At 40.5% G+C, this 24,490-nt stretch overlaps 1 protein-coding gene and 1 long non-coding RNA gene across 2 annotated transcripts in view; one reads left to right on the top strand and one right to left on the bottom strand.

The window, feature by feature from the left end:
• Window positions 1-24,490, top strand: part of col24a1 (collagen type XXIV alpha 1 chain) — an 86,627-nt gene that overhangs the window by 34,027 nt on the left and 28,110 nt on the right. The window contains exons 11-26 of the mRNA XM_082510096.1: window positions 1,323-1,376; window positions 3,557-3,601; window positions 4,432-4,485; window positions 4,776-4,820; window positions 12,309-12,362; window positions 12,467-12,511; window positions 12,861-12,914; window positions 13,095-13,148; window positions 14,211-14,264; window positions 16,730-16,783; window positions 16,869-16,922; window positions 18,669-18,713; window positions 18,896-18,949; window positions 19,439-19,483; window positions 22,217-22,270; window positions 23,243-23,296. Of these exons, the coding sequence (XP_082366222.1) occupies window positions 1,323-1,376; window positions 3,557-3,601; window positions 4,432-4,485; window positions 4,776-4,820; window positions 12,309-12,362; window positions 12,467-12,511; window positions 12,861-12,914; window positions 13,095-13,148; window positions 14,211-14,264; window positions 16,730-16,783; window positions 16,869-16,922; window positions 18,669-18,713; window positions 18,896-18,949; window positions 19,439-19,483; window positions 22,217-22,270; window positions 23,243-23,296 (819 nt within the window). The remainder of the gene's footprint in view (window positions 1-1,322; window positions 1,377-3,556; window positions 3,602-4,431; window positions 4,486-4,775; window positions 4,821-12,308; window positions 12,363-12,466; window positions 12,512-12,860; window positions 12,915-13,094; window positions 13,149-14,210; window positions 14,265-16,729; window positions 16,784-16,868; window positions 16,923-18,668; window positions 18,714-18,895; window positions 18,950-19,438; window positions 19,484-22,216; window positions 22,271-23,242; window positions 23,297-24,490) is intronic.
• Window positions 5,105-12,302, bottom strand: LOC309691996. The gene is made up of 3 exons (XR_014272188.1): window positions 11,719-12,302; window positions 5,251-5,381; window positions 5,105-5,147 (listed from the first exon to the last, which is right to left on the bottom strand). It is a non-coding gene; the product is annotated as an uncharacterized lncRNA (long non-coding RNA).

The raw sequence follows: 24,490 nt of genomic DNA, 5'->3' as shown, positions 1-24,490 counted from the left end.
TTTTTCCTTTAGTATTACTACATTGAACTCTTTCATTTCCTGAAAGGATTAGGACCAGAGTTTCAGGCTGGCTCCACAGTGACTGAAATGCCCCAAAATAGGAGAACAGAAGAAAGACAGTAGGTAGAAGAGGAACAGATGAAATCAGAAGGGGCCAAATGAGCTAGCTAGAGAATGGACTTAAGAGGAGCGTTGCGGTCCCAGGAAACAGGATAGCTAGGATCACAGTGTCGGACCGAAGCTGGCAGGGTGAGAAGGAGCCACAGAGGCAGACAATGTGCTGAAAAGAAAGATGTTTGAGCAATGAGAGAGGGTGGAAAGGGATGCAAAAAAAAAAAAAGGATGACTCGGAAATACTGATTACGTTGTATGCTAACTGACATACAAACCTGAATGCAGCCAGTCTGAATTATAGTACAAATACTGAGCAGCTTTAGGGTTTTTTGCTCGTATTTTGACAGTTTGGTTGCAAAAATGAGGCTAAAACCAACTTTTTAATTTCTTATGGCTCCAACAGATTTGTTTTTGGTGTATGTTAGCTTGTAATGCAGGACCAATTATGATATGAGAACACTGTTCATGATTTAAAATCAGATTAAAGATCCTATTTGTTTTTTTTGTTATTGGTACAAAAATTTAATCGATCATTGGTCTCAGATACTGATCCTGTTTGCATTTTTACTCACTGGAAAACTCCTTGTAATTACCTGTAACACTGATGAGGAATCTGTGCTCAGACTGTTCCTGAGCTACATTTACCTTGAACAAAGAAGAGTTTGGCCAGTGAAACCAGCTATTTCTCCCATGTTTCCCACAGGATGCATCAGGGCCACACATGTCTTTTAAAATCCAGAATTAAATTTTAAAAGGATAAAAAAAATCCTCTGACTGTGTCATCTATTTTTACCCAATTAGGCACTTTCATGTGGTGGCTCTGTACTCCAGACAAAGATGTTCAAGCTGCGACCGTCCTGATTGTTATGAACTGATTTCAGTGGCAAATCGTTTTTCCTGTGCTGCCATCAGCACAAAATAAGTTATTCATGTTAGCCAAGATGAGCGGACATGACCCACATCTGATGCAGAGTGCAAAAAGTCAGATGCAGGAAAAGGAAATCTAGTCAGTTTCCAAAATAAAAGACCATGCGCAGCTCTGTTGCTGAAATATTATTAGTGCATTTGAAGGCATCAAAGAACAGTGCACCAGACAGGCTACTATTCTTCTTCTGTCGTTATTTTATAATGAAAGTTAATGTAAGCATTGTGCTGTGTTAATGCAGCACAGAATTTTTACTTTGTTGTGATGTTTTTCTCATTTTCAGGGTTTCATTGGGCCTCCGGGCGATGCTGGCCCACCCGGGCTGGAAGGGGAGAAAGTGAGTGATGTTTGTTCATAGGGCTGCTCAATTAATCGAATTTTAATCACGATTACGATCTGGGCTTTCAACGATCATTAAAAATGAGTGAGCCGATTATTAGCCCCTCCCTCGTTTATCCGCGACACCTTAAAGGCCGGTCCGTAAAAATATTGTCGGGCATAAACCGGTCGTGGCGCAAAAAAGGTTGGAGACCGCTGATTAAGAGGACCCGAGGGAAGCTCGGAAAGCTAAGCAGGAGTTATTTGGAGAGGAGAGTGACTGCCGTTGGTTGTAAAGACAGGTAAAAAAAAACTTCAGTGGTGTTGCACACACTGTTATATTATTTTTTAAAGTCATTGTTAACCCTTTAAAGCCGGTCAGAGCAGCACGCTCCGTTTTGTGTAACTATTTTTAAATCCCTGTAGAACCGGAACCGCGTAAGCTAGCACAATAATTTGTTTTGCATATGGGCGATCGTGGCTCAAGAGTTGGGAGTTCGCCTTGTAATCGGAAGGTTGCCGGTTCGAGCCCCGGCTTGGACAGTCTCGGTCGTTGTGTCCTTGGGCAAGACACTTCACCCGTTGCCTACTGGTGGTGGTCAGAGGGCCCGGTGGCGCCAGTGTCCGGCAGCCTCGCCTCTGTCAGTGCGCCCCAGGGTGGCTGTGGCTACAATGTAGCTGCCATCACCAGTGTGTGAATGTGTGGATGACTGGATATGTAAAGCGCTTTGGGGTCCTTTGGGACTAGTAAAGCGCTATATAAATACAGGCCATTTACCATATGAAACCGGAGGAGTTGTACTTACATCTGATGCCATCAGCTTGTCCTCGGTCACGGTTTCCTTCCACAAAAAGCTTTGCAAAAATTGCATAAAAAGCGCTTGCAGGAACAAAAGCATAATATTCCAGAAACAGGCTTCGCCGATCAGCTGTTCTTAACACTTCCCACCGTGAAACAGACGTCAGCGCGAACTATCACATGTCCGCCATTTCCTGGCCAAAACCGGAAGTGACGTCATTTTCGCAGAAATGTAGTTTTTTACTTGTAGGCCTTAAAAGCCTATACTGGTCATGTTTGACTTTTCTGAATAGTTGCTGGGATGCTTAGAACTCGAATTGCACTGCTGGAAATAGTTTATTTTGATGCACCTGCTGTTTTCTTTGCAAATTTGCATCATAGGATTGTTTTTTCGTTTTTCCTGCAGTGTATATAAAAATTGCTGTATCTCCAAAATAAAACTATGAAGACACTCAAAATAAATTTCCTGTTGTAAACTATTTTTTGCAACTTTTTTGTATTTAAAGTTTTGAGGGACAAACCTCTTAAATTTCTCCAAGTAGAAATATATGTAAAAAAACCAAAAACGATTTTCAATTTGTTTTTTGTAGTTTATTGCACTTTTTTGCAATTAATGTAGTTACTATGGACTTAATGCATACATATTATTAAAATATGGGCTATAACAGTTGTATAGCAACTTGAAATGCTCCCATAAATGGCACTACAACATGTAAAAAATTAATATAAGCTCTGGCGGACTTGGTTCTATGGTAGGTCTTAAAGGGTTAAATAAATATCGTCAAATAATCGAGATCTCAATTTCAGTGAAAATAATCGTGATTATCATTTTTGCCATAATCGAGCAGCCCTATTTGTTCATTTCCAGTGTGCAATTTGTCAAAGTCTCTATAAACATGACACATTTCCCATCACAATTTTTTTATTTACCTCTAATAAATCTGTAAATATCTTATCTTTCACCTCCATTTATTTTCTGTTTATTCAAACTTTTCCCCCCATCATTAGGCTACAGAAAAAATATTTTCCATTTAGGCAGTCAGTAATTACTGAACACATTGCTTCATTCTTGAGAGGTCAAAATCTAAGAAATCCCGGTGTTTGTAGTTTTGTTGTGGCTTTTTCACATCAGCTTGTTTTATACCAAGAGAACTTTATTCAACGTGATGAAATGCATTGTTAAATCCTCACCTAAAGTAGGCTGTATTGAGAACCTGTGCGACTTTAATGGATAATTTAAGCATCTTATTTTATGGGCTTATTTTGTTTTACGGATTGCGGAGGAGATTAGAAGAGCTGTGGTTGCTTAGGCTCATATCCTCTCTAATTCTCTTTCCAGTCATTTCAATTTCAATCCTAAACTTGCGTGAGAAATCTAACTGCTTGTTTTTCTTTTCTAGGGCATACCTGGACCTGCTGGAAGACCTGGCCCCAAAGGAAGACATGTAATAATGAATCCATTTTGGTTTTTGCCATACTTAACAGTTCCCTAAATCTATACTTTTGCCCATCACGTTGATGGTAAAAACTGCTGCTATCCAGCTCATCAGGTATACAGTATGCCAGTATAAAGCAGTACTGCATATCCACACAGACCCCAGAAGCATCCAAAAGAGGCACATTTGTATCCTGCTGCTGTGAATGTGCTAAAGCAGCAGGAGGCGGGTTTGATAGGACATCGAGAGAAAAGAACAAAGAGGACTATTACACATGTATGCATACATACAATACAGTGTTCAAGATATAGCAAATTACATGCATCTTGGCATATTGTCTGCAAGTTTGTTCCAGGGTGGCCTTGAATAAAGTTACACTCAGAGACAGATGGAATGTCTAGGTTGGGCCCGCACACTGTGAAAAGTTAATGTTTTAAAAACAAGCCTTCGCTTCTCTGTATTGAAGTTGCCAAGCGGGCAAAAAGCCCAGTGACTGTTTTATCAATTTTTTTTTTTCTTGGAACAGTGATGTCTGGCTAATACGCCGGCTAATCTTGCCTCATTAAAAAATGTGCTTTTGCACATTATGTCCATGTGAAGTTAATCTTGAATAATTACTTTGGGAAATTTGCACGTTAAATGCTACATGTAAAGTCAATTTTTAAAAAAAGTTTGCTATGCCACGCACGACAGAAAGCACAGAGCCGTTATGGAGAAAGCAGAAGAAAAAAACTACTCTTTTACCTCTGTGGAGGTGCTACTCTCTGCAGATTGAGGGTAAAGTTAAAAATGGTAGTCCTGACTTTCTTAAATTAATTGTGGATGTATTTGCCCCGTAGGGTGTCATGGGGGATGCTGGGGAGAGGGGGCCTCCTGGTCCAGATGGAAATGAGGTGAGAACTTGTGCCCGCTTTTTGTTCAGTATGTCCAATACTTACTTCAGTCTTCTGTCTTCATCCTTGAACTCTGGCTTCTTCTGTTTGTGCTGTCTCATTAGAGGCAGCACAGGTGGACAGTGTCTCATAATACTCAGCTGTAAAATGTACAGTTATATGCGTATGAATAATCCTAGCTTTACTGAGAGTTTTTTAGGGTTTTTTATGATCAGATGACATAAATATGCTTTGTTACTCCTGTATTGTTTTGAGAGTGAGACAAACGTACTTATGATGTTCCTCCACAGGGCCCTGTTGGTGGGGCTGGCATAAGTGGCTTTCCTGGTCTAAGGGTGAGTCTGTATTTTTTTTTTTTTAGCAGCAACATGTTTTGTTTGATTTAGATTTGTGAGTCCGTTCTTAGACCTGTGACTCACAAGGCTCAGTTTTGTCAGTTTTATCTCAGGCCTATTGTGTCTTATTCCACTTGTCTTAGTGCTTAGATTGGGATTGGCTCATGAGCCTCACGACTGACAGTAGTTAGGAATTTTCACGTCGCAAGCTAATTCTTGGTTAGATTCCCTGTATCGTTTAATACGGGTTTTGTTTTCCTGATGGCAGTAGTGTCTTTTCTGTTGTTCTCTTCCATTGTACGTCAAGATATGTGGAGCTGAGGTGACCTGAATGCAAGGCACAAAAACAATGTAATGAAATAAGATAACATGCCTTTATTTAGGCAGGTATAAAAAGTCCCAAAGTTTAAAAAGTAAATAAAGGACCTACAGAGAAATCGGAGATGCACATCAAGGAAAATGAACGGACGTCTTGAGGCAAGTTTACAAATACTCTCAGAAGTGCCCGGGGAAGACAGATGGGTGTGGACACAGGTGATGATATCTACCAATAGGTGACAACTAGACAAGGTAAGACAGGAAATAAAAGCAACACAAGGGAATAAAGGCTGACTTTCAAAGTAAAATAGGAAAAACATGTAAGCAAGAAGACTTCACCCTAACTAAATCAGAGGCAGAAGAGACTTAGGGAGGAATGAGCAGAAAACCACTGAGGGGAATAAAGGCACTCTGATAAACTCAAAACAGAGGCCGAAACCCAAGAAAACACCATTCAAAACTACAACAATACAGGCCCACTGTAATACAATGAAATCAGGAATAGGAACTCAATAATTTCAAACTAGGATTATTCACAGAACCAGGACTGAAGCTTTAAAGCTAGAGAAACCCAGAGAACCCAGAGACACTGTAAATCTACCTCAACTATGGAGGTCATCTGATTGGTTCATTTGATTTATTTGTTTGTCCGCTACCTCAAAGAGGTATTGACATATTTGCATACAAAGTGCACCAGAGGTGGGGCTTGGCCCAATTCAAAAGGTGATTAACTTCTGGAGATGATAAGGATCTGGATCCAGGAATCTTTGGAAGGATGTTTTACTTTTCTGAGCTCTTCTACATCCAGAAAGTTAATTCATGCCTGATGTGGAGGAAATTTTCAACTTTGGTGTCTCGTCCTCCTCTTGTTGTGTTTAGTAGAGGCCAGGTGACTGTCAGTGGGTTTCTTTTTGTTTATGCATGTTCATGCTTTAACCACTGGTAAGGCCATAAGTAAGGGACTCGTATAAATAGGATGTGAATGTGATGAGATTCACAAGTCAACATGGGCTTACATGTTAAAGAGAGCCAGACATTGGAAACCTTAGTGAAAGCGAAACTTGCCACATGCAGACAGGGTGTAGAGAATAAAGAGAATATATAGCTGCCTGCTTTGTTTTGGTTTTTTGGTTTTTTTTTTTTAGTCTAATGTCAGGTTGAGTGTAGAGTACTGGAGCTGAGCTTGTTGTTTGCTGTTAAAGGGTAAAGTGAGTTACAATAAAGAGGTTAAAATACATTTAAATTAAGGAAAGACCATCAGAGGCCTAAAAGAGAACAAGCTTTTTTTCCATTACTGCAGAATGCAGTATCGTGTGTCTATAGTTACTTCCAGATGTTCACGTCAGCCACCCTGATCCAACTGTATACAGCACCTGTCCCGTGCTTTCAAGTGTCGTTTACACTGGTTTGTGTTCCTCGTATCTTTGAATTTATTGGGGATTTTTGAGGGGTCACTGAGTGGCGCTAGACACAGCTGGAGGAATGATTTCTCAGCATTCACCTCAGCTACTGGCTGTAAGTCACTGATCCTACTGAAACAGCCAGACAGGAAGTATGCACACACCATCTTCAAGTGTTTTGGTTAAAAAAACAAAAAACAAACCCAAACCTAATATCATGCAGAATTTTACATGTGCTATGCAAAAATAAATAGTTGCTTTTGATTATATCAGTTCTGCTAGCCATGGCACTTGCTGTGTTTAACTGATGACAGGTCTCATTCAGAAACTGCAGACCACTTGGTGTAAAAAGAAAAGGATGTGACACTGATTTACACACTTGTATGTGTGTGAATGGGCTTTCCTTTCCTTTCCTTCCCTGTGCCTATTTAAAATTAGCTCAAAAAGTAAGGAAATTTGTGTTTTGTTGATTATTCCTTTGTTGCCAACAATGCTTCTTGGCAAGATATAAGGGAAATAAACAGGCTTTTCAACAGTATTTAATAACAAAGAAATACCTTTTGAAGTTTGCACGAATTCCTACCAAAGAAAAACAGTAAATTACATTTCTGACCAAATGAAATCAAGGTGCCACCACGTTTTGTTCCTTCACAGTTGTATCTGACGAACTGCGCTTCACTGTGTTCAGTGATGTTCATCATAAGCTCCGATGTGAACGCTTTAACACTTTCAGGTTGTGTTGTCCGGAGCAATGTCAAACGCTACTACTCAAATGAAGTCAGTGATAAGATAATTTTTTGCAATTTATATACTTTTACTCAAATGCAAAAAAGGAGAAGGTAACTGACTTATTAATAATTAAAGCTGATGCAGTTCTCAGACAAGTTATGGCCAGTAAGTACTTTTGAGTAATCATACTAGAGAGCCCAAATCCCCGCACCTCTTTAATCCAGCCTTTGATGTAATAAATCATATTCACTCAACTTTCCAGCTGGGTGATTTTGACGCTGTATGAATCTCGCAAAGAACTTTAATTTGACATCTAAAACTCATTTTCACGTCTCACTGTCAGTCACACCGTTGAGGCTCTCGTTGTGCTCACTCATTTATTTAAAAGCCTATTGCACGTGGTTAGAACCTTTACTCGAGTAATCGCAGAGAGAACATAAACAGCAAGTGTTCCTTCTGGTATGCACTTGATGTCTCTGCCAGTGTGTGACTCGGCAAAATGTGATGCAGCCCGACACTTTTTCATAGCCTGAAAGAAAAACAGTAGGGCGAGATGGAGACCAGAGTAGTTGTAATAATACCCTTGTTTTTTCTCTTTACAATTCTTCCACCATGTTTTTTGTTGTTGTTTTTATATACAGTGGGGCAAAAAAGTATTTAGTCAGCCACCGATTGTGCAAGTTCCCCCACCTAAAATGATGACAGAGGTCAGTAATTTGCACCAGAGGTACACTTCAACTGTGAGAGACAGAATGTGAAAAAAAATCCATGAATCCACATGGTAGGATTTGTAAAGAATTTATTCGTAAATCAGGGTGGAAAATAAGTATTTGGTCAATAACAAAAATACAACTCAATACTTTGTAACATAACCTTTGTTGGCAATAACAGAGGTCAAACGTTTACTATAGGTCTTTACCAGGTTTGCACACACAGTAGCTGGTATTTTGGCCCATTCCTCCATGCAGATCTTCTCGAGAGCAGTGATGTTTTGGGGCTGTCGCCGAGCAACACGGACTTTCAACTCCCGCCACAGATTTTCTATGGGGTTGAGGTCTGGAGACTGGCCAGGCCACTCCAGGACTTTCAAATGCTTCTTACGGAGCCACTCCTTTGTTGCCCGGGCGGTGTGTTTTGGATCATTGTCATGTTGGAAGACCCAGCCTCGTTTCATCTTCAAAGTTCTCACTGATGGAAGGAGGTTTTGGCTCAAAATCTCACGATACATGGCCCAATTCATTCTGTCCTTAACACGGATCAGTCGTCCTGTCCCCTTGGCAGAAAAACAGCCCCATAGCATGATGTTTCCACCCCCATGCTTCACAGTAGGTATGGTGTTCTTGGGATGCAACTCAGTATTCTTCTCCCTCCAAACACGACGAGTTGAGTTTATACCAAAAAGTTCTACTTTGGTTTCATCTGACCACATGACATTCTCCCAATCCTCTGCTGTATCATCCATGTGCTCTCTGGCAAACTTCAGACGGGCCTGGACATGCACTGGCTTCAGCAGCGGAACACGTCTGGCACTGCGGGATTTGATTCCCTGCCGTTGTAGTGTGTTACTGATGGTGACCTTTGTTACTTTGGTCCCGGCTCTCTGCAGGTCATTCACCAGGTCCCCCCGTGTGGTTCTGGGATCTTTGCTCACCGTTCTCATGATCATTTTGACCCCACGGGATGAGATCTTGCGTGGAGCCCCAGATCGAGGGAGATTATCAGTGGTCTTGTATGTCTTCCATTTTCTGATGATTGCTCCCACAGTTGATTTTTTCACACCAAGCTGCTTGCCTATTGTAGATTCACTCTTCCCAGTCTGGTGCAGGTCTACAATACTTTTCCTGGTGTCCTTCGAAAGCTCTTTGGTCTTGGCCATGGCGGAGTTTGGAGTCTGACTGTTTGAGGCTGTGGACAGGTGTCTTTTATACAGATGATGAGTTCAAACAGGTGCCATTCATACAGGTAACGAGTGGGGGACAGAAAAGCTTCTTACAGAAGACGTTACAGGTCTGTGAGAGCCAGAGATTTTCCTTGTTTGAGGTGACCAAATACTTATTTTCCACCCTAATTTACGAATAAATTCTTTACAAATCCTACCATGTGGATTCATGGATTTTTTTTTTTTTTCACATTCTGTCTCTCACAGTTGAAGTGTACCTCTGGTGCAAATTACTGACCTCTGTCATCATTTTAAGTGGGGGAACTTGCACAATCGGTGGCTGACTAAATACTTTTTTGCCCCACTGTACTACCTGCATTTTTTTTTTAGGAATGGCTCTATTTACACTCAAAGTACTTGTGAATGTGTCCATGAAGGTAGCAATCATGATATTGAAGACAGACAGGAAATGATGGGGATTGCAGTTCAGTAGTTTGCACCAAAGTCATTTAGCTATACTGGACTGTGACTGTGTCAGGAACTAGATTAACTTTCTAGATTTATACCTTCTCATCTATTCTTCTGAAGTTACTTTGAAGTTAGAGTGAAATTAGCTATTGGTATATGTCTTATTGCAGTAGCAAGGAATAACAGCTGTCTACACATAAACTACGTGGTGAAAAAAGGGACACCTACACGTTACACCTACAGGAGATACTTAATCGCTTTAACGGCATAAGCACATAAGCTACCAGAGGAGGCCCAACCCTTTTTTTGGTATGTAGCCAATCAGATTTGGTGTGTGGCTAACAGAGGTACATGCTGTTTGTGGCCAAGTCTAAATTAAAATGCACTAAATCTTGTCTGGGTCTGAATTGGAGGCATTTGAAGTGGCGCGCTTAAATGGGATTATGATGTCCTGGGTGTAGAAACATTTCTATGTCTAATTGGATTTTCTGAGGCTACAACGGTTGTGTTGAAACATGATGTACAGGAATGCAGCAATCTGGATTTGATCGAGCCTCGAACCAATTGTCTTCCCCACGTGGCGAGCAGATAGCGGTTTGGATGACGTTTAACCACCTGGCAGACAGGCTTCATCTTGACAGCAGTTTGAGGAAAGGCTCTGTGTGGGATGTTGATGTACCCTGTTGTTTCAGCTCGGCCAGTGGACTCTGGAGTTTTTGGGTGGGGGCAATGGGGGAACATTTTCTATCTGTGCTTTCCCCCTTCTTTCAGTGCATCATTTTTCATGTGTCCACTGTTAAAAGCCTCTTTTGATGGAAGGCATGTGATTTGTGTGTGTCCTCCTGCGATACCACAGCGGAGCCTCAGCATCAAACACTGACCTTAAGGGGTCCAGATGGACTTATAGTTTAAGCCACATGTCTTTGATGATGCAACATAGACAGTATTCTGTACTACTTATTACTGATTTTGTGCATATTGGTCAGACCGACACATTGATTGTTTTTAGTGGTTGGTTCTTTAATTCTTTTAGGTTTGTTTTTCAGTAACATTATTGCTCTCAGGCCTTTTCTGCAGACGAGTGGTGCAAAATTCTGGATTTTATTTTGGTTTTGTATCCATCTGTATTCACTATGCTTTTGTTGGTTGCATCAGACATTGCTGCTACCGAGCAAATATGGTATTGCTTCCACTATCTTTAGGCATAGAGGGGGAAAAAACCCAGAGTAACTTGTAACTGCTGTGTCTGTGGGAATAGTATAGCACGTATGCTCTCACACATACTTGTGCATATACAAATTGTTGTCATCACATCAGTGCTTCTGACTATTACTGCAGACAGGGTGAAAGCTACCTGAGCAGCCTGTCTGCTGTTTGGTCCAGCCACACTTTCTGGCCAGTCTCCCCTCACCTCTGTCAATTAGAGTGGATTGACTGTTGGGGCCTGGCAACCCAAACCGCTGCAAAACAACTGGATACTCTGCCAACACTGCTTATGTTTCTCATAGGGTTGTGGCAAACAGGAATGTGCTGCATGTCAATACAATGTCAACAATGGATCAGAAATATTTTGTGCAAAACTGCCATTCACTATCAAACAACAATGGACTCATATTACAAGTACTACGTGTGTGTATTTGTGATACATATTTGTGATTAGGGATGGGTATCGTTTAGGTTTTATCCGATACCGGTGCCAAATCGGTACTTTTGAAACGGTGCCGGTGCTCAAACGGTGCTCAAACCGGTGCTTAAAGAATGGAGAACACAAAATTGGTCCAAAAACCTCTCATGTTCAGCTGTTTTTTGTAAAAATATAACAATGTTAGCCTTTTCTGCAGCTATGGGGCATATATGGTATCACTCTTGGCTGGAAGCAGTGCTTAAACAATTGAAAAAACACAAACTTTGTCCTAAACCTCTCATGTTTAACTGTTTTCCACTTTTTCTTTGGTCATTTTAGCCTTTTTAGCCAGGGTGAAGGGAGTATCTGCCATCAAACAAGAGGACATCCGCATGTAGCTATGATGATGTTTGCTAGTTCACCTTACATGCATTAATGTAATAACGTGGTTAGCCTACTCAACGTAAATTAGCTACTCACGCAGAGAAGAACGGCTGCTGCCACCATCATCCGTCATCATTTCTGCTACACTGGCAGGGCTAGGGGCCAGGACTCTCCTCTTCGTGTTTTTGGGGGATGTTGCATAACAGGCAACCCACCCGCAGTAGATGTGCTCGGTGTGAGGTCTCGCAGCAAGCTATCAAATACGGCGCATTTCTGGGCTTTTAAAAAAACCGCTATGCGTCGCCAGGTGTTTCATCGGATTTGAGGTGTTACCTCCTTTGACAGTATCACAGTATCAGCTTAAAGCACTTGTTGCAGGCTGCTGAGTTTGCATCTTTTGCTGTGAAGTACAGCCAGACTTTTGACCGCTTCGCCTTGGACATTTTTAATCTGTAGCTCTGCTCTAACAGAACGTACGTACCTGGCCCCGCCTACTATCCTCGGAAACGTAAAATGATTGGCTAGAATCTAAAGTGTATCACAGCTCAGGAAAAAAAAGCACTGAAATAAAGCACCGAAATGTGCGCTGCTTTTCGGTCTGGTTACTGCCGTTTATGTCAGAACCGGACACCGGTACCCATCCCTATTTGTGATACATAAATTCCACTGTGTCCTTCTCTTCGCAGGGAGACCCAGGGCCCGAGGGACCACGAGGACTGCCTGGTATGGTGGGACCTCAGGTGGGCCTGATATTTGCTTCTACCATTTTTTTACATCTTAGGAGAATCCTAAGTGATTGAATGTTAAACTTTTCCTTCCCTTTGTTCCGCTCCCTCTGCGACAGGGCCCAACAGGACGAGCCGGCCTGCCTGGATTGAAAGGTGATAAGGTGATCTAAATATTTATATTATTGCAGTGCATCTGTGTGTAATGTGTGACTTGGACGTACTATATAAGATCCTTGTGACATTTTGCTAACACATCCAGCAAACTCAGTCCTATGTATTAGTGTTTAATCATTTTTTCATGTTAAACGCTGATATTGCTCCAGTGGTTCTTTACAGACTCTTCATTTGCTTTCACGACATTGAACTCAACCTATCAAACTAAATTTTGATAGTGCTGGTGCATTAAACAGCCTCTGTATAGTGTGTGCCGTTTTTTTGTTTGTGGTTTCTTCAGATTATTGCGGCAGTGCAGTGTTGTGTTATATCTCTGTTTGATACTATGAAATCTAGGGTGAAACCGGACAAAGGGGCGAGCCAGGAGAGATGGGGTACCAGGGGGATAAGGTAAGCGTCCTTACAAAGCATAGCACGCCATGTGACCATGCAATGTGTGTATCTGCTGTTACCAATAGGTTCTACCTGTGTTTGCTCCATTACGGTACATAGAGATTGATTAAAAAACAAGAAAAGTCAACCACAGACTTTGTGACATCAACTCAAAAATGGTGTGTGTTTGTCTTTCAGGGTGCTGCTGGTGCTCCTGGTCTTCCTGGGCCCAGAGGGAAACCAGGGCCACCGGTATGTCTGTGTGAGTGTGTCTGAGTGGGCAAAGTTACTCATGCTTGGAACATGTATTTGCATGTTCGTGGATGTTTTGCCATGCTTTTTGGATTCAGTTTATTTAGTCATACTCAGAAAACATTACCTTTATCTTAGATTTTCTGGGAGGGGAGATTCAGTGATAGGAGATAAATGTGAAATTAATGTCTTTAAACAGCTCTGGGTTTGCTTATCAGCACAAGCAACCATTAGAGCAAATTAATCTCTTTTAAGTTAAAACATTACAAATTCCCTGCAGGATGATATCTAAACAAGTCACGTAATGAGAATAATGACATTGTTAGCCCAGTGTAAAGAGGAAAGAAAAGACAAAAAGCTAACATGTAGTTAGCAGTCTACACGATTAAAGGGTTTTTGCTATTTCCTGTCATATGTATACTGTTACAGTGCTGGATAATTATATTAAACACAGCCAGTGCTAAATAAAGCGGTTAGCATGTGTAAACGTAATCCCTTTGGCTCAATCTTTGGTTTCAGGTGGGTTTTTTCAGCTCTTGTCTCTTGCCAGCCAATCAGAGATAAGTTGTGGTTTCAGCAAACTGCTGCATCTTTGACTTACTAAGAACTGTTACTGAAGCGCTTAGAGCGATTATTCCACACCAAACCCAGACTGGTGCCCAGCTGTCTGTAATATTAGTGTGTTAACATAATGGCAGGAAAGTTGCACAAGTTAAACGGCTATCTGTAGTGAATCAAAGCAAAGAAACAAACATTTAAAATGGAGTGACAGAAACTGCTTGGAAAATCTTTTGTCAACCACAGATTAGCAAATATGAAGTAACATTATTAGTCTTTATTGGCTAATTTTTTACTTTTTACTTTCTTTTTTTATACCCTGTCCTGTCTGACAGTTATAGCAAGCAGAATCATGATCTGAGTGCTTTAGACTCTCTGTAGGATCCCCTTGGTGATCTAACATTTGAATACATCATCAAAGTGGTGTCAGTGACTTATTTCGGGATTATATCCGCACAACACAAGAGGAGCAAATTGTTCATGTCTTTCTTCTCTTTTCGTCAGGGTAAAATTGGAGAAATGGGTGTGACTGGATCACCTGGGCCTCCAGGACCAGAGGTAAGGCATACATGGTTGTGCATTTTTTCATCACAATTTTCTGACAGATACTTACCAATGCATATTAACAAATATATTTCCTCATATGTGGAGTCCCCCAGCACTTAATCTTGGACCAATTTTGTTTTCTTTATACATGTTTCTTAATAGTTTCAAAGGAATCTCTTACCATTGCTATACAGATGGCACACAGTTGTACATTTCTGTTAAGCCCTAAAACCTTAACAGCATCTCCCGTCTCAGTGAATGCTTCTCTGCCATTTCTAAGTGGATGTATTCAAATTTCGTTCATCTCAATCCTGGTAAAACAGGTTCTTGACAGTTTCTCTAAGGAGATCAGTCAGCAACGTTAGAAATCTGCATCTTTGCACATACTTGAGTTTTGCATCTTGCATCTCAAATCTCATCCAGTCATGTTTCTTTCATTTAAGAAATGTTGCAAAAATCAAAGACTCATTCTTTTATCTGGAGCTTTTAATATACACTTTAATTTTCTCCCACCTATTACTGTCAGTCACTTGCATCTCTCAGTCCTCCATAGCTCCTCTCCAGATGGTGCAGAACATAGCTTTTGTTAGCAGCCTTGCTGCTATCTGACGCTCACCAATCACAGCTATTATTGCTTCCGTTTGCTGGGTCCAAGTGACATTCAGAATCCACCTTAACATCAAATTATTAACATATAAAGCTCTACATTGACTGGCTCTTGCTTATATCAGAGCGACTGACTTCTTATTTTTACAGGTTAGTTTTCCATTCATATTTTCCCATTTATGTATCTGTATGTTGGAACATGTATACTTATGGTTAGCTTTTATTCAAACTGTGACACACTTAGTAACTCTGTGTTTTGAAAATTATTGTACAAATAAATTATTATTATTAATATTTGTTGCGCTTGCATGAAATAAAGGGGAGTCAGAGGCAGCTACTGTTAAAAACATGATCTTCACTGAGGCCAGTATTCAGCAGTCCAGTATAAAGTATGAGAAGGTCAGAGTAAAATGTTTCAGCTTTTGTCTTCTTAAAATATTGACTGTAGTATCTGACAGCATTTCTTTTTTTCTTTTTTTTTGCTGTATTTTGGCTCAGTGGAGTATGCTGACTAAAGTAAAGACAGATTGAGGTACAGCTACTTTCCTAATAGAGTGTGTAATGCAATGGACACGTTGCCAAGAGAGTGCTTCTTTTATGGCTGCTCCAAGTCAAACTTATGATAATGCAAAGACAAAGACAGCATAGGGGGATAAGGTAGCAGGTAGCAGATATAGGATTTAAGCTAAATCCATGTGGCTGTAAAATAAGTATTTTCATTCACGGTGCATATACTGCAAATGCTGGCTCACCTTAGATTCGAAGGGATTGTTATGGTTGTTATTCCGTTTGCTTTCACACCAAATTATCTACCAATTTAGAAGATAATGAACAGCTTAATATAAATCTTAAAACAGAAACGGATGACTTCACAGAGTCTTATACTGCTGAGTGTGTCTGTGTGGGCAAAGTCGCTCATATTAGGTACATGTATTTGCATGTTTTGTCATTCTTTTGTTCCTTTTTTGGGCTGAGTTTATTTATTCATACTCAGAAAACATTATCTTTGTCATTCATAATCCCTGTAATTGCTAAAAATTGTAATTTGATGTTGATTTGAATTATTAAAATTAGCTATAGATGCTCTGACAAATAGAGACTGAATTGGTTTTTTTGTCATGGAAGAGGCAAGTAATTATTTTACATTCTTTAATTTTTTAAGTCAATAATCGACTTGCTTTGCTTAAAACGTTGTTGTTGGGGTTTTTCGTGATAACTGTATTAGTAGTAGTTCCATTAAAAGCTTAAAAACAAGCGTTTTACTAGAGAGAAAGAGCAGCAGCGTGGGATTGTTGTTGGAGCTTTTCGCAGGCATCAACTCATCTGACTACAGTTTGTGGTTAAATTAAAAACTCCTGAATACGTACTTGGAAAATCTTCTCTATGCTATGCTAGCTCTCCCACTAGCAACAACATAGCACTGAACTGAATGTAGCACATTATCTTGCTAGCCACAAGCGTTTCTAAGTCAAAACTATTACATTTCCACAATGTTAATATGTCCTTAAAATTTTCCTGCTCTGTCATGGTCTGCCAGCACTCTGTCTTTAGGTGTTATGCAGAATATCTCACCTTCTGTTAAAGTGTTTGTTAATACTGCACAGTATGTGAAACACATCGACAATGTCAAAGTCAAGCTGCCCAGAATTGCTACGTCATCAAAGGTCACAAAGGCTGCAGCTCGCAAGCACATTTTATGAGATGAGTGATTGTGTCATGGCAGGCTTGCCTGAGGGAGAACATTAGCTCAGCAGCAATCCATCATTATTTTTATACAGTTCTGTCTTATACAGGTTAATGCAGAGGAATCAAAACATTTGGCTTAATAATAATGTTCTATAACAATATTCGTTCTCTCCTGAATTTGCAAGGGGTTTCCTGGGGACATTGGAGCGCCGGGCCCAAACGGACCACCTGGTCCAAAGGTACAACGGCATCTCTTTTTCCACTCTCTCGATCCATCCACTCATTCATTAATTTCATCCAGTCATACATTCACCTGTGTTTCAGGGTTTGCAGGGTGAGAGAGGACCCCAGGGTCCGCCAGGGCCTAAAGGAATACAGGTGAGACAATTTGACACCTAACTTATCTTTCCAGGTTCTCAATTCACTCAGAGAAGAGAAGTGGAAACTATAGCTCACTGAGGAATTTCCATTTGATCAGGCAAGATGAATTAGCACACTCCCTCTCATTTAACATCTATTCATATTTCACAGGTATAGCTCAGATCTCAGTTTTTTTCCCCCTGCTATATCTCTCAGGGCATGTTCCACCAGGTGAAGTCATGATTCACCAACAGGTGCTTATGAAAACAAGGCTGAAATGTTTTCCAGCCCTGTAAATAGAAACAGAATCCACTGGAAAGTGTAGAGCAACACACAGTTTTCTATTGTGCTTAATGTTGGAATATTGATCTGGCCTCCATACACAATGGTGTAGAGTTGGCTAATGTATTCTTCTGTCACACACGGCAGAGTACGCAGACAAAGGTTGTTACTGGTGGTGGTCAGAGGGCCCGGTGGCGTCTGTGTCCGGCAGCCTCGCCTCTGTCAGTGCGCCCCAGGGCAGCTGTGGCTACAATGTAGCTTGCTATCGCCAGTGTGTGAATGTGTGTGTGAATGGGTGGATGACTGAATGACTGAATGTAGTGTAAAGCGCTTTGGGGTCCTATGGACTAGAAAAGCGCTATACAAATGCAGGCCATTTACCCAAAACAATGATGTTGAGAAATAACAAGATATATACATTTTTTCTCTTTATTTGAGTAAAATTTAAACCTTTTCATATCCAGTTTGCAAGACCTTGTAAGAAACTAAGATGGACACTTTATTAGGTACACCTGTTCAGCCTCTCATTGAAGTAAATATCTAATTAGCATGCCACACAATGCTTTTAGAAATGTAGGCACAGTAAAAACAAAAAACCACTGAAGCTCAAACTGAGCATCAGAATGAGGGAGAAGAGTGGGTTAAGGCCAGATGAGCTGGTCTAAGTATTTCGGAAACTGCTGGGATTTTACACACTATGGTTTGTAAGAAAGAAAAAAGAAATCTAGTGAGCGGTGGTTCTCCTGCTGACATCAGACAACTGCAGAATCATCAGATTTTCTGTAGGTGGTATGACCGGGAGTTTTGCTGAAAGTCTGAGGTGTACAGAGTAAACAGGAATTAAGTAAGCACAGCCCCCTGTGGAGTTCCTGTACTGTAGACAAGGGAATGTGCCGACATCACCAATTCAGACAGAATTGCCTTCATCTGTTAGCGATAATGGATGCTCAGAGGGGAAATGTTGCATGCAACAAAAAAACATGGGTAGGAGTAACACGGTGCTACAAGATGACCCCAGAGTTGCTGGCACAATGCTACAGTGGAAATCACTGCACAGGGACGTTTGATCATTAATAAGGGTTTTCCACTTTTTAAAGGTTTGATGGCTCACTTTTGATTGAACCTATGCTTAAAAAATGACTATTAGTCATTAATCATGATAATAATAATGTTAATAATTAATAAAAAGAAGCCCTGAACCATCATGGAGCTGAAATCATTTACCACTAAGAATGGAAAAAAACTCTCCAATTGTTATCCTTGCACATGCTTTCTAAATTTTGTTAAAAGAAGAAGTGATACATCAGTGTGCTAAACTTCCTGGTATTATGTAATATAATAAAAATATAAGTTCTAACATCTGTTTGTGAAGAGACATAAATGCTTTATACAATTTTCAAATCAGTGTAACACGTTTTTATTTACAGCTTTTCAGAAACATGCCTTTGGAAACTTTTGATTGAACAAACTTTGTTTCTGCAGGGCGACGAAGGACCACTCGGCCCACCCGGCGGGCCAGGCCCTACTGTAAGAACTCCCAAATTCATACACTGAATTTGCACTCAGCCGCACACGTAACTCATGCTAAGCCTTTTCTAGGTGGTTCATAAGGATGAATCACCTCCGACTGGATGGAATAAAATAAGCTTTGCCATCATTCGATCAGCATTTATACTTACGTTCACGTGTATGTGTCTGTCGACCTTTAGGGGAGACCTGGAAGGAAAGGCCATATCGGTGAACCTGGCTCCGAGGGTTTACAGGTGAGATCCCATCACTTAATCACCGTATACGTAAGTGCATGTTTGTGGCAATTTCAAATGCCACATGACATCATCATCTCACTGAAAAATCGTAAGTGTTGTAAAAATGGCGTTACATTGTAATATAGTCAACTGTAGACTTTTTCCCTACTCTTTTATTTTTTATTGGCTGTAATGTGGTATAATAAATTTAGTATTATGTACATCAAGATTTTATTGGTCTCATGCTTTCCTCCCCTTGCGAGGTGCTTATTGCCTAGACTTATAATGCTGTAAACATGCCCTTAATTATGAGAGAGCTGCAGTTTATTCTGGAGTTTGTTTTTCTCCAAAAAAACATCATCATACATGATGGCAATCATACATGTAGTCCCATGGTCTATGTGTGTGATCTTTTTTGTACTTGTAATATCCTGTGAGAACCAAATCAGTGATCTGTTTAACTACAGGAAGCTAACCAGCACATTGTCTGATGTTTACTGCTTGCAGGGAGAGAAAGGGGACATGGGAAATATTGGAAAAGTTGGACCACAAGTAAGTTTCTTTCACACCTCTAATGACATTAGCTAACAGACGGTGTACTGTGGATTAGTAGTTTTCCATTGGATCCCTTTATAGAGAGTGCAGGGCTGTGGTATAGCTTTTATTAGATTTATACTGATGAAGTGCTTCCAGTAAATTAACTGTTCTCTGTGGCAACTGTGGAAGTGGTTACAGGAACACATTCTCATGCATCACTATTTTACTGACCTACTTTTGAGGCTAAGAAATTTTGGATCTCTCTTCTTGCGATCCAAATACCGTACTGTTTTTAAATCAGAATTGGTGGAACTTCTCAGTAGAACAGATATCCTCTGTGGAAGTGATCTCATTTGTGTTGTCCATTTTTTTTATGGCTCAAAGCCTGTAAAAGCCTTTTTGACACGCTGTTGTGCATGAATCATACTTACAGAGAAATTGTTAACACAGAAATGTTGGACTGTTTATCGATTACCCAAAAACATCTGTGTCAGGACTGGTTGTAAAGAAATCAACTAACTGCAAAAATCACACTTTCGTGCGTCTGTCTTTGGGTTTTATACTTGACACAGATACTGTAGAGAAATGCCGGGACATAATTGTAAGATTCTCGTACGCACGCAACTGTTCTGACCATTCAAAGTATGCTGGTCTTTCCCAGAGGCCCCTTAATGCTAATATTTGCATTCTGTGCATAGTGGAGGCAACCAAGTGGGACTGCTGGACTTTGTTGCAGCACTGCACATATGAGAGCAGTTACTGAGTAGAAGGGCCTTTGAAGCCAAACAGGAACCATGGGGCTCTGCAGAGTGGGGAAAAAACCCTCTAAAACATATGGAGGGTCTAATGAATGCCATTACATCACTTTCCAGATAAATTAGATATCTAAGATGCTTAAAAAAAAGAAAACTTCCAAGCCCTGAGTCGATCCAAAGGGGTTTCAGTCAAACTGTCTTCACTGAGTGCATCTATATCACCCTAAGGCAGTGGTGTCAAACATAAGGCCCGGGAGCCAGAATTGGCCTGGCAAACACTCCAATCCGGCCCACTGGATGGATGTCTTTGGAAAATGGGAAGGAAGGCTTTTAAATGTATTTTCATAAATTTTACAGCCTGTCCTATTGATAAAGAACTCCTCCACAGTCATTCATAGTACAGTAATGAAGTAACAGACAAAATTACAGTTCCTGTTTTTTTAGTATCTACTGCAGAAATGCAGGGGTTTATTTTATTTTTTTATTACTTTCTATCCAAAGTAAAATAAATCAATAAAATAGAACATTTTCTATAAATTAAATAAAAAAGCTGCCAGAACTTTTTCTGTAACTTTACATGTGCAGTTAGACTATTTTACACAGTCAAAAAGGAGTCTGGGCTGCCTAACATTAAATTGGGCTGCATGCGGCCCATCATGTAAAATGAGTTTGACATCTATGCTCTAAGGCCTCCCATAAACTGTTCTCAGTTTAATTTTGAGTTTTTAAGATCATAGTTTGGCTGATTTGAGGTTATCTGCTGATTGTTCTGTTTTCATCTCAGTCTCCACTTCACAACTAACTTCACCTATGTTTTGTGCGTGTGTGTGTGCGCGCGTGTGTGTGTCACTGACTCAGAGTGTACTCACATTCATTTAAAGATCCTTCTTAAAAAGAATTTCTTATTAAAATCTAACTTTGGCTGTATTTCCTCCTTGACTGTAAGGTCTTATTAATGCTGTGGCTCAGAGACCAAATGGCCTTAAAAACATTGCCGTTAAAGCTCTCCTGTCAAGGCCTCACATGGAAAAACTTTTGAAGCCATGTCTTTCTGTTAAGTGATACAGGGCACCACAATATCCTGCTTCACATCCCAATTAAGAGATTTGAGGTCAATTTCAGTCTGATTTGTGATAATTGCACATCTCACATCGTTCCTTCCTGTCTATTCTCACTTTACATACTCGCATATTTAGAAACCCGAGGACAAACTTTTTTTCTTTTTTTTTTTAACTGCGCTTTTCTGCCAGAATGTCAAATCAGCCACTGAGACATTTTGCCATTTTACTCCAGATTATCCAGTGAAGCAGCTGGCACCGCTTCAAACTATAGCACCCCCACCCCCCACTCTCCTGTCCCAGCATGACTAAACTGGAAATGGTTAAGCTCTTCTAATAACTTCCATACTTACATTTTCTGGTGGTTCCCCCACAAGGAGTCATTCGCAAAATAGCTTTTCTTGACGCTGAGTGCAGTGTGAACGTAGTACGTGAGCCACTGCAATTGTGCGATTAAAAAATGTGTTATTTGTTACTTTCTTTTTCTTTTTTGCCAGACAACAGTTTAGTTTCAGCAGTCACAACAAGGTTGCAGCCATTTGTTCTGGCTTTGTTGAATAACGGCCCAGTATCAATACCACATGGGTTGTGAAGTGGATTTGGAATTAATATTGTTATAGCATGGTTACTGGCACATATTGATGTGTTTACTTTTCCTTTGTTTCTCTCAGTGTTTTTAGTTAAGCACTATTTCTAGGAAAAACTCGTGAAAGTCGAGATGGTAAAAATGATCTTCACCCCTTCAGGTTTCTCTTCATCTTTGCAGCGCCTGCATTTTTGCTTATGTAAGCATTAGATTGTAATTTATGACCTCTCACATTCCAGGTGTCATGACTAGTCGGGAAGTAACCCTTAGATGAATGAAGATTGGGTTTTTGCGCAGATATAACTTCTCGTGATGTGTTTCTGTTTAACGCTATCCCTCTCCTCTCCAGGGTCCAGCAGGCCTGATTGGGATAGCTGGGGTGATAGGAGTTCCTGGTGAAAAGGTGAGGTGTGTGTTTCTCTGTCATTAGGCTGTCAGACAGCATGAGCTGCCTGCCTGTCAGTGGCAGACCTATATAATTAGGCCATGGCTTGAGGCCCACGAGCCCCAGAACACGTGCTTGTATAAACACTCAACACTCTCACATCCTCATCCATAACAATATTGTCAAATCCACATCACCACTATTTCCTTTAAACCCTCCTGCACTCTGCCGAATGTCAAGCTATAATGAAAGTGAACATTTGATTACAATACTCTTTAGACAAATTTGCTTGTCTACGGATGTTAGAAACTCCCAAAATATAATTGTTTCTGACACAGTGCTTTTTTAAAAGTTCTTTTTCCACCTCAGCTTATGCCGAGTAAACGTGCACAGCATTACACACCTTTTTAATCTCTGTACAGTAAATTGTTCCCTCCCTCTATCTCAACCTGCAGCCCCTTTTCCTTCCTATCCAGAAGGCCCGTTTGTCAGAACATGTTCTTGTGGTGGGAAGCCATCTGCTTGTCAGATTCTTGCTTGTCCTCCTACTCCTCTTACACAAAAATCCTCCTCCTGGTTCAATCTGTCATCACCAGCTGTACCCTGACAGCCTAAAAATTCTTTTCACATTATAGATATATGGATAATATTTGTTTAATACTGCTCTAAGTATTTCCAAAACAGTTCCATACGAATAGTCTGATCCCTGTGTGAGACAAGGTGGAATAACAAGTGTTACAGAGGTTAAAAAAAGCCCTTGGAAGCTTTACTGATCAGCTGGGCTTACCTTTGGCTTTTATTATACTGTGCAGAGGGCCAAAGACAATATATATATTAGTATCTGCTATTTGTACACCACTGTCACATTTACCTTCTACACTTAAAGAAGCTCCTCTCCACTTTCATGGCTTTTATTAAGTAGAAATGTATGTGAATGCGTGTTGAGGTTTTAGGTCATGGTTTAATGATCAACTCTTCCTTTTCCTCCAGGGTGACCGGGGACCACCAGGTCCAACAGGTCCAGCCGGAGAGAAGGGGCCCATGGTAAGTGCAGTCACTCAGGATATTCTGCAGCTCTCCGTTTCTTGTCTGACAGCTCACAAACCTACGGTAAAAGGGTTAATAGACTAAAACAGTAAACTAATGGCTAAAGATGATGAGTTAAATTCGAACCACTAAGCGATGCTGGCTGTAAGCTTTGGCAGATGTTACATGTTTTAGTTCCTGGAAATGAAGGCAGACCCTCTAGAGACCCAAGTTCCAGATTACTCCGTGTTGCAACTTCTGAAGGTACAAATGTTTGCAAAATAGATCTTTCCACAGTGTTGTTATTGAAGGTGTTTGCATAGTGAAACCTTTCACTGTAAATTTGCAGTAATATACTGACAGCAGCACAATATAGAGTATTGCTGCAAATAAACGTGCAGATACTATATTCTTGGAGATTACGAGAATCTTTTAGCTCTTTTAGACACCTATCTAATCTCTAGATAGGTAATATTATCGAATGTACTGAAGGATTAGTTAGAGCTACCCACAGGCATGGAGAATCTGACCAGTGTAGCAGACCACTAACAGTCATTCACAGTTTGTACCTCATTGTAACACTAAAGAGAGCCAAAACCTAACCTAGCTGTGTATAAACTGAGTAAACATAGTGCCCATTGATTGTGGGTTACTGAGACTGAGTAAAAACAGTGTCCAGTGCAGCAGTGTTTCTTATATGTGCTGTAATGCTGCATGAATCTTCAAGAGAAGCTGGCCTACATCCTACACTGTCCAGGGGCCTTGGATTGACTCCATGTCTGTGGCTTTGGGCCCCAGGCCTGACCTAACTAATCTGGTGGCAGTCAAAAGGCTAGCGTGCACATTTGGCTAAGAAGGAGAGAGATGTTTGAGCTGCGAGAGGGATTGCAGTGATTTGTGTGAACCAGTTGGTGGTGTAATGTAGCCACATTAACGAGGAGTGGAGGTTGAGTTTAGAGGCTTGTGCTGTGTAATCATCACAGATTACAATGATCTTATCCAGAAATTCTGTTTCTGTTCAAAGACAATTTGCAGGATTAGCATTTTCTGGAACGTGTTCTAGTCTTTAGTGACTTTCTTTGACTTTTGGGTGTTATTCCCTCATAGATAATTATAGGAAAATACTGTAAAATGTGGGTGAGAACCACAACACCGAACAGCCTGGAGCCCATTCTAAGACAACATAATATGAAACACAGTTCTGTTCACCGC

Source organism: Aulonocara stuartgranti (assembly GCF_965226115.1).
Source record: "Aulonocara stuartgranti genome assembly, chromosome: 17".
Lineage (NCBI taxonomy): Eukaryota > Metazoa > Chordata > Actinopteri > Cichliformes > Cichlidae > Aulonocara > Aulonocara stuartgranti.
Note: the sequence above shows the minus strand (reverse complement) of the source record. Positions and strands in the feature narration are given on the sequence as shown.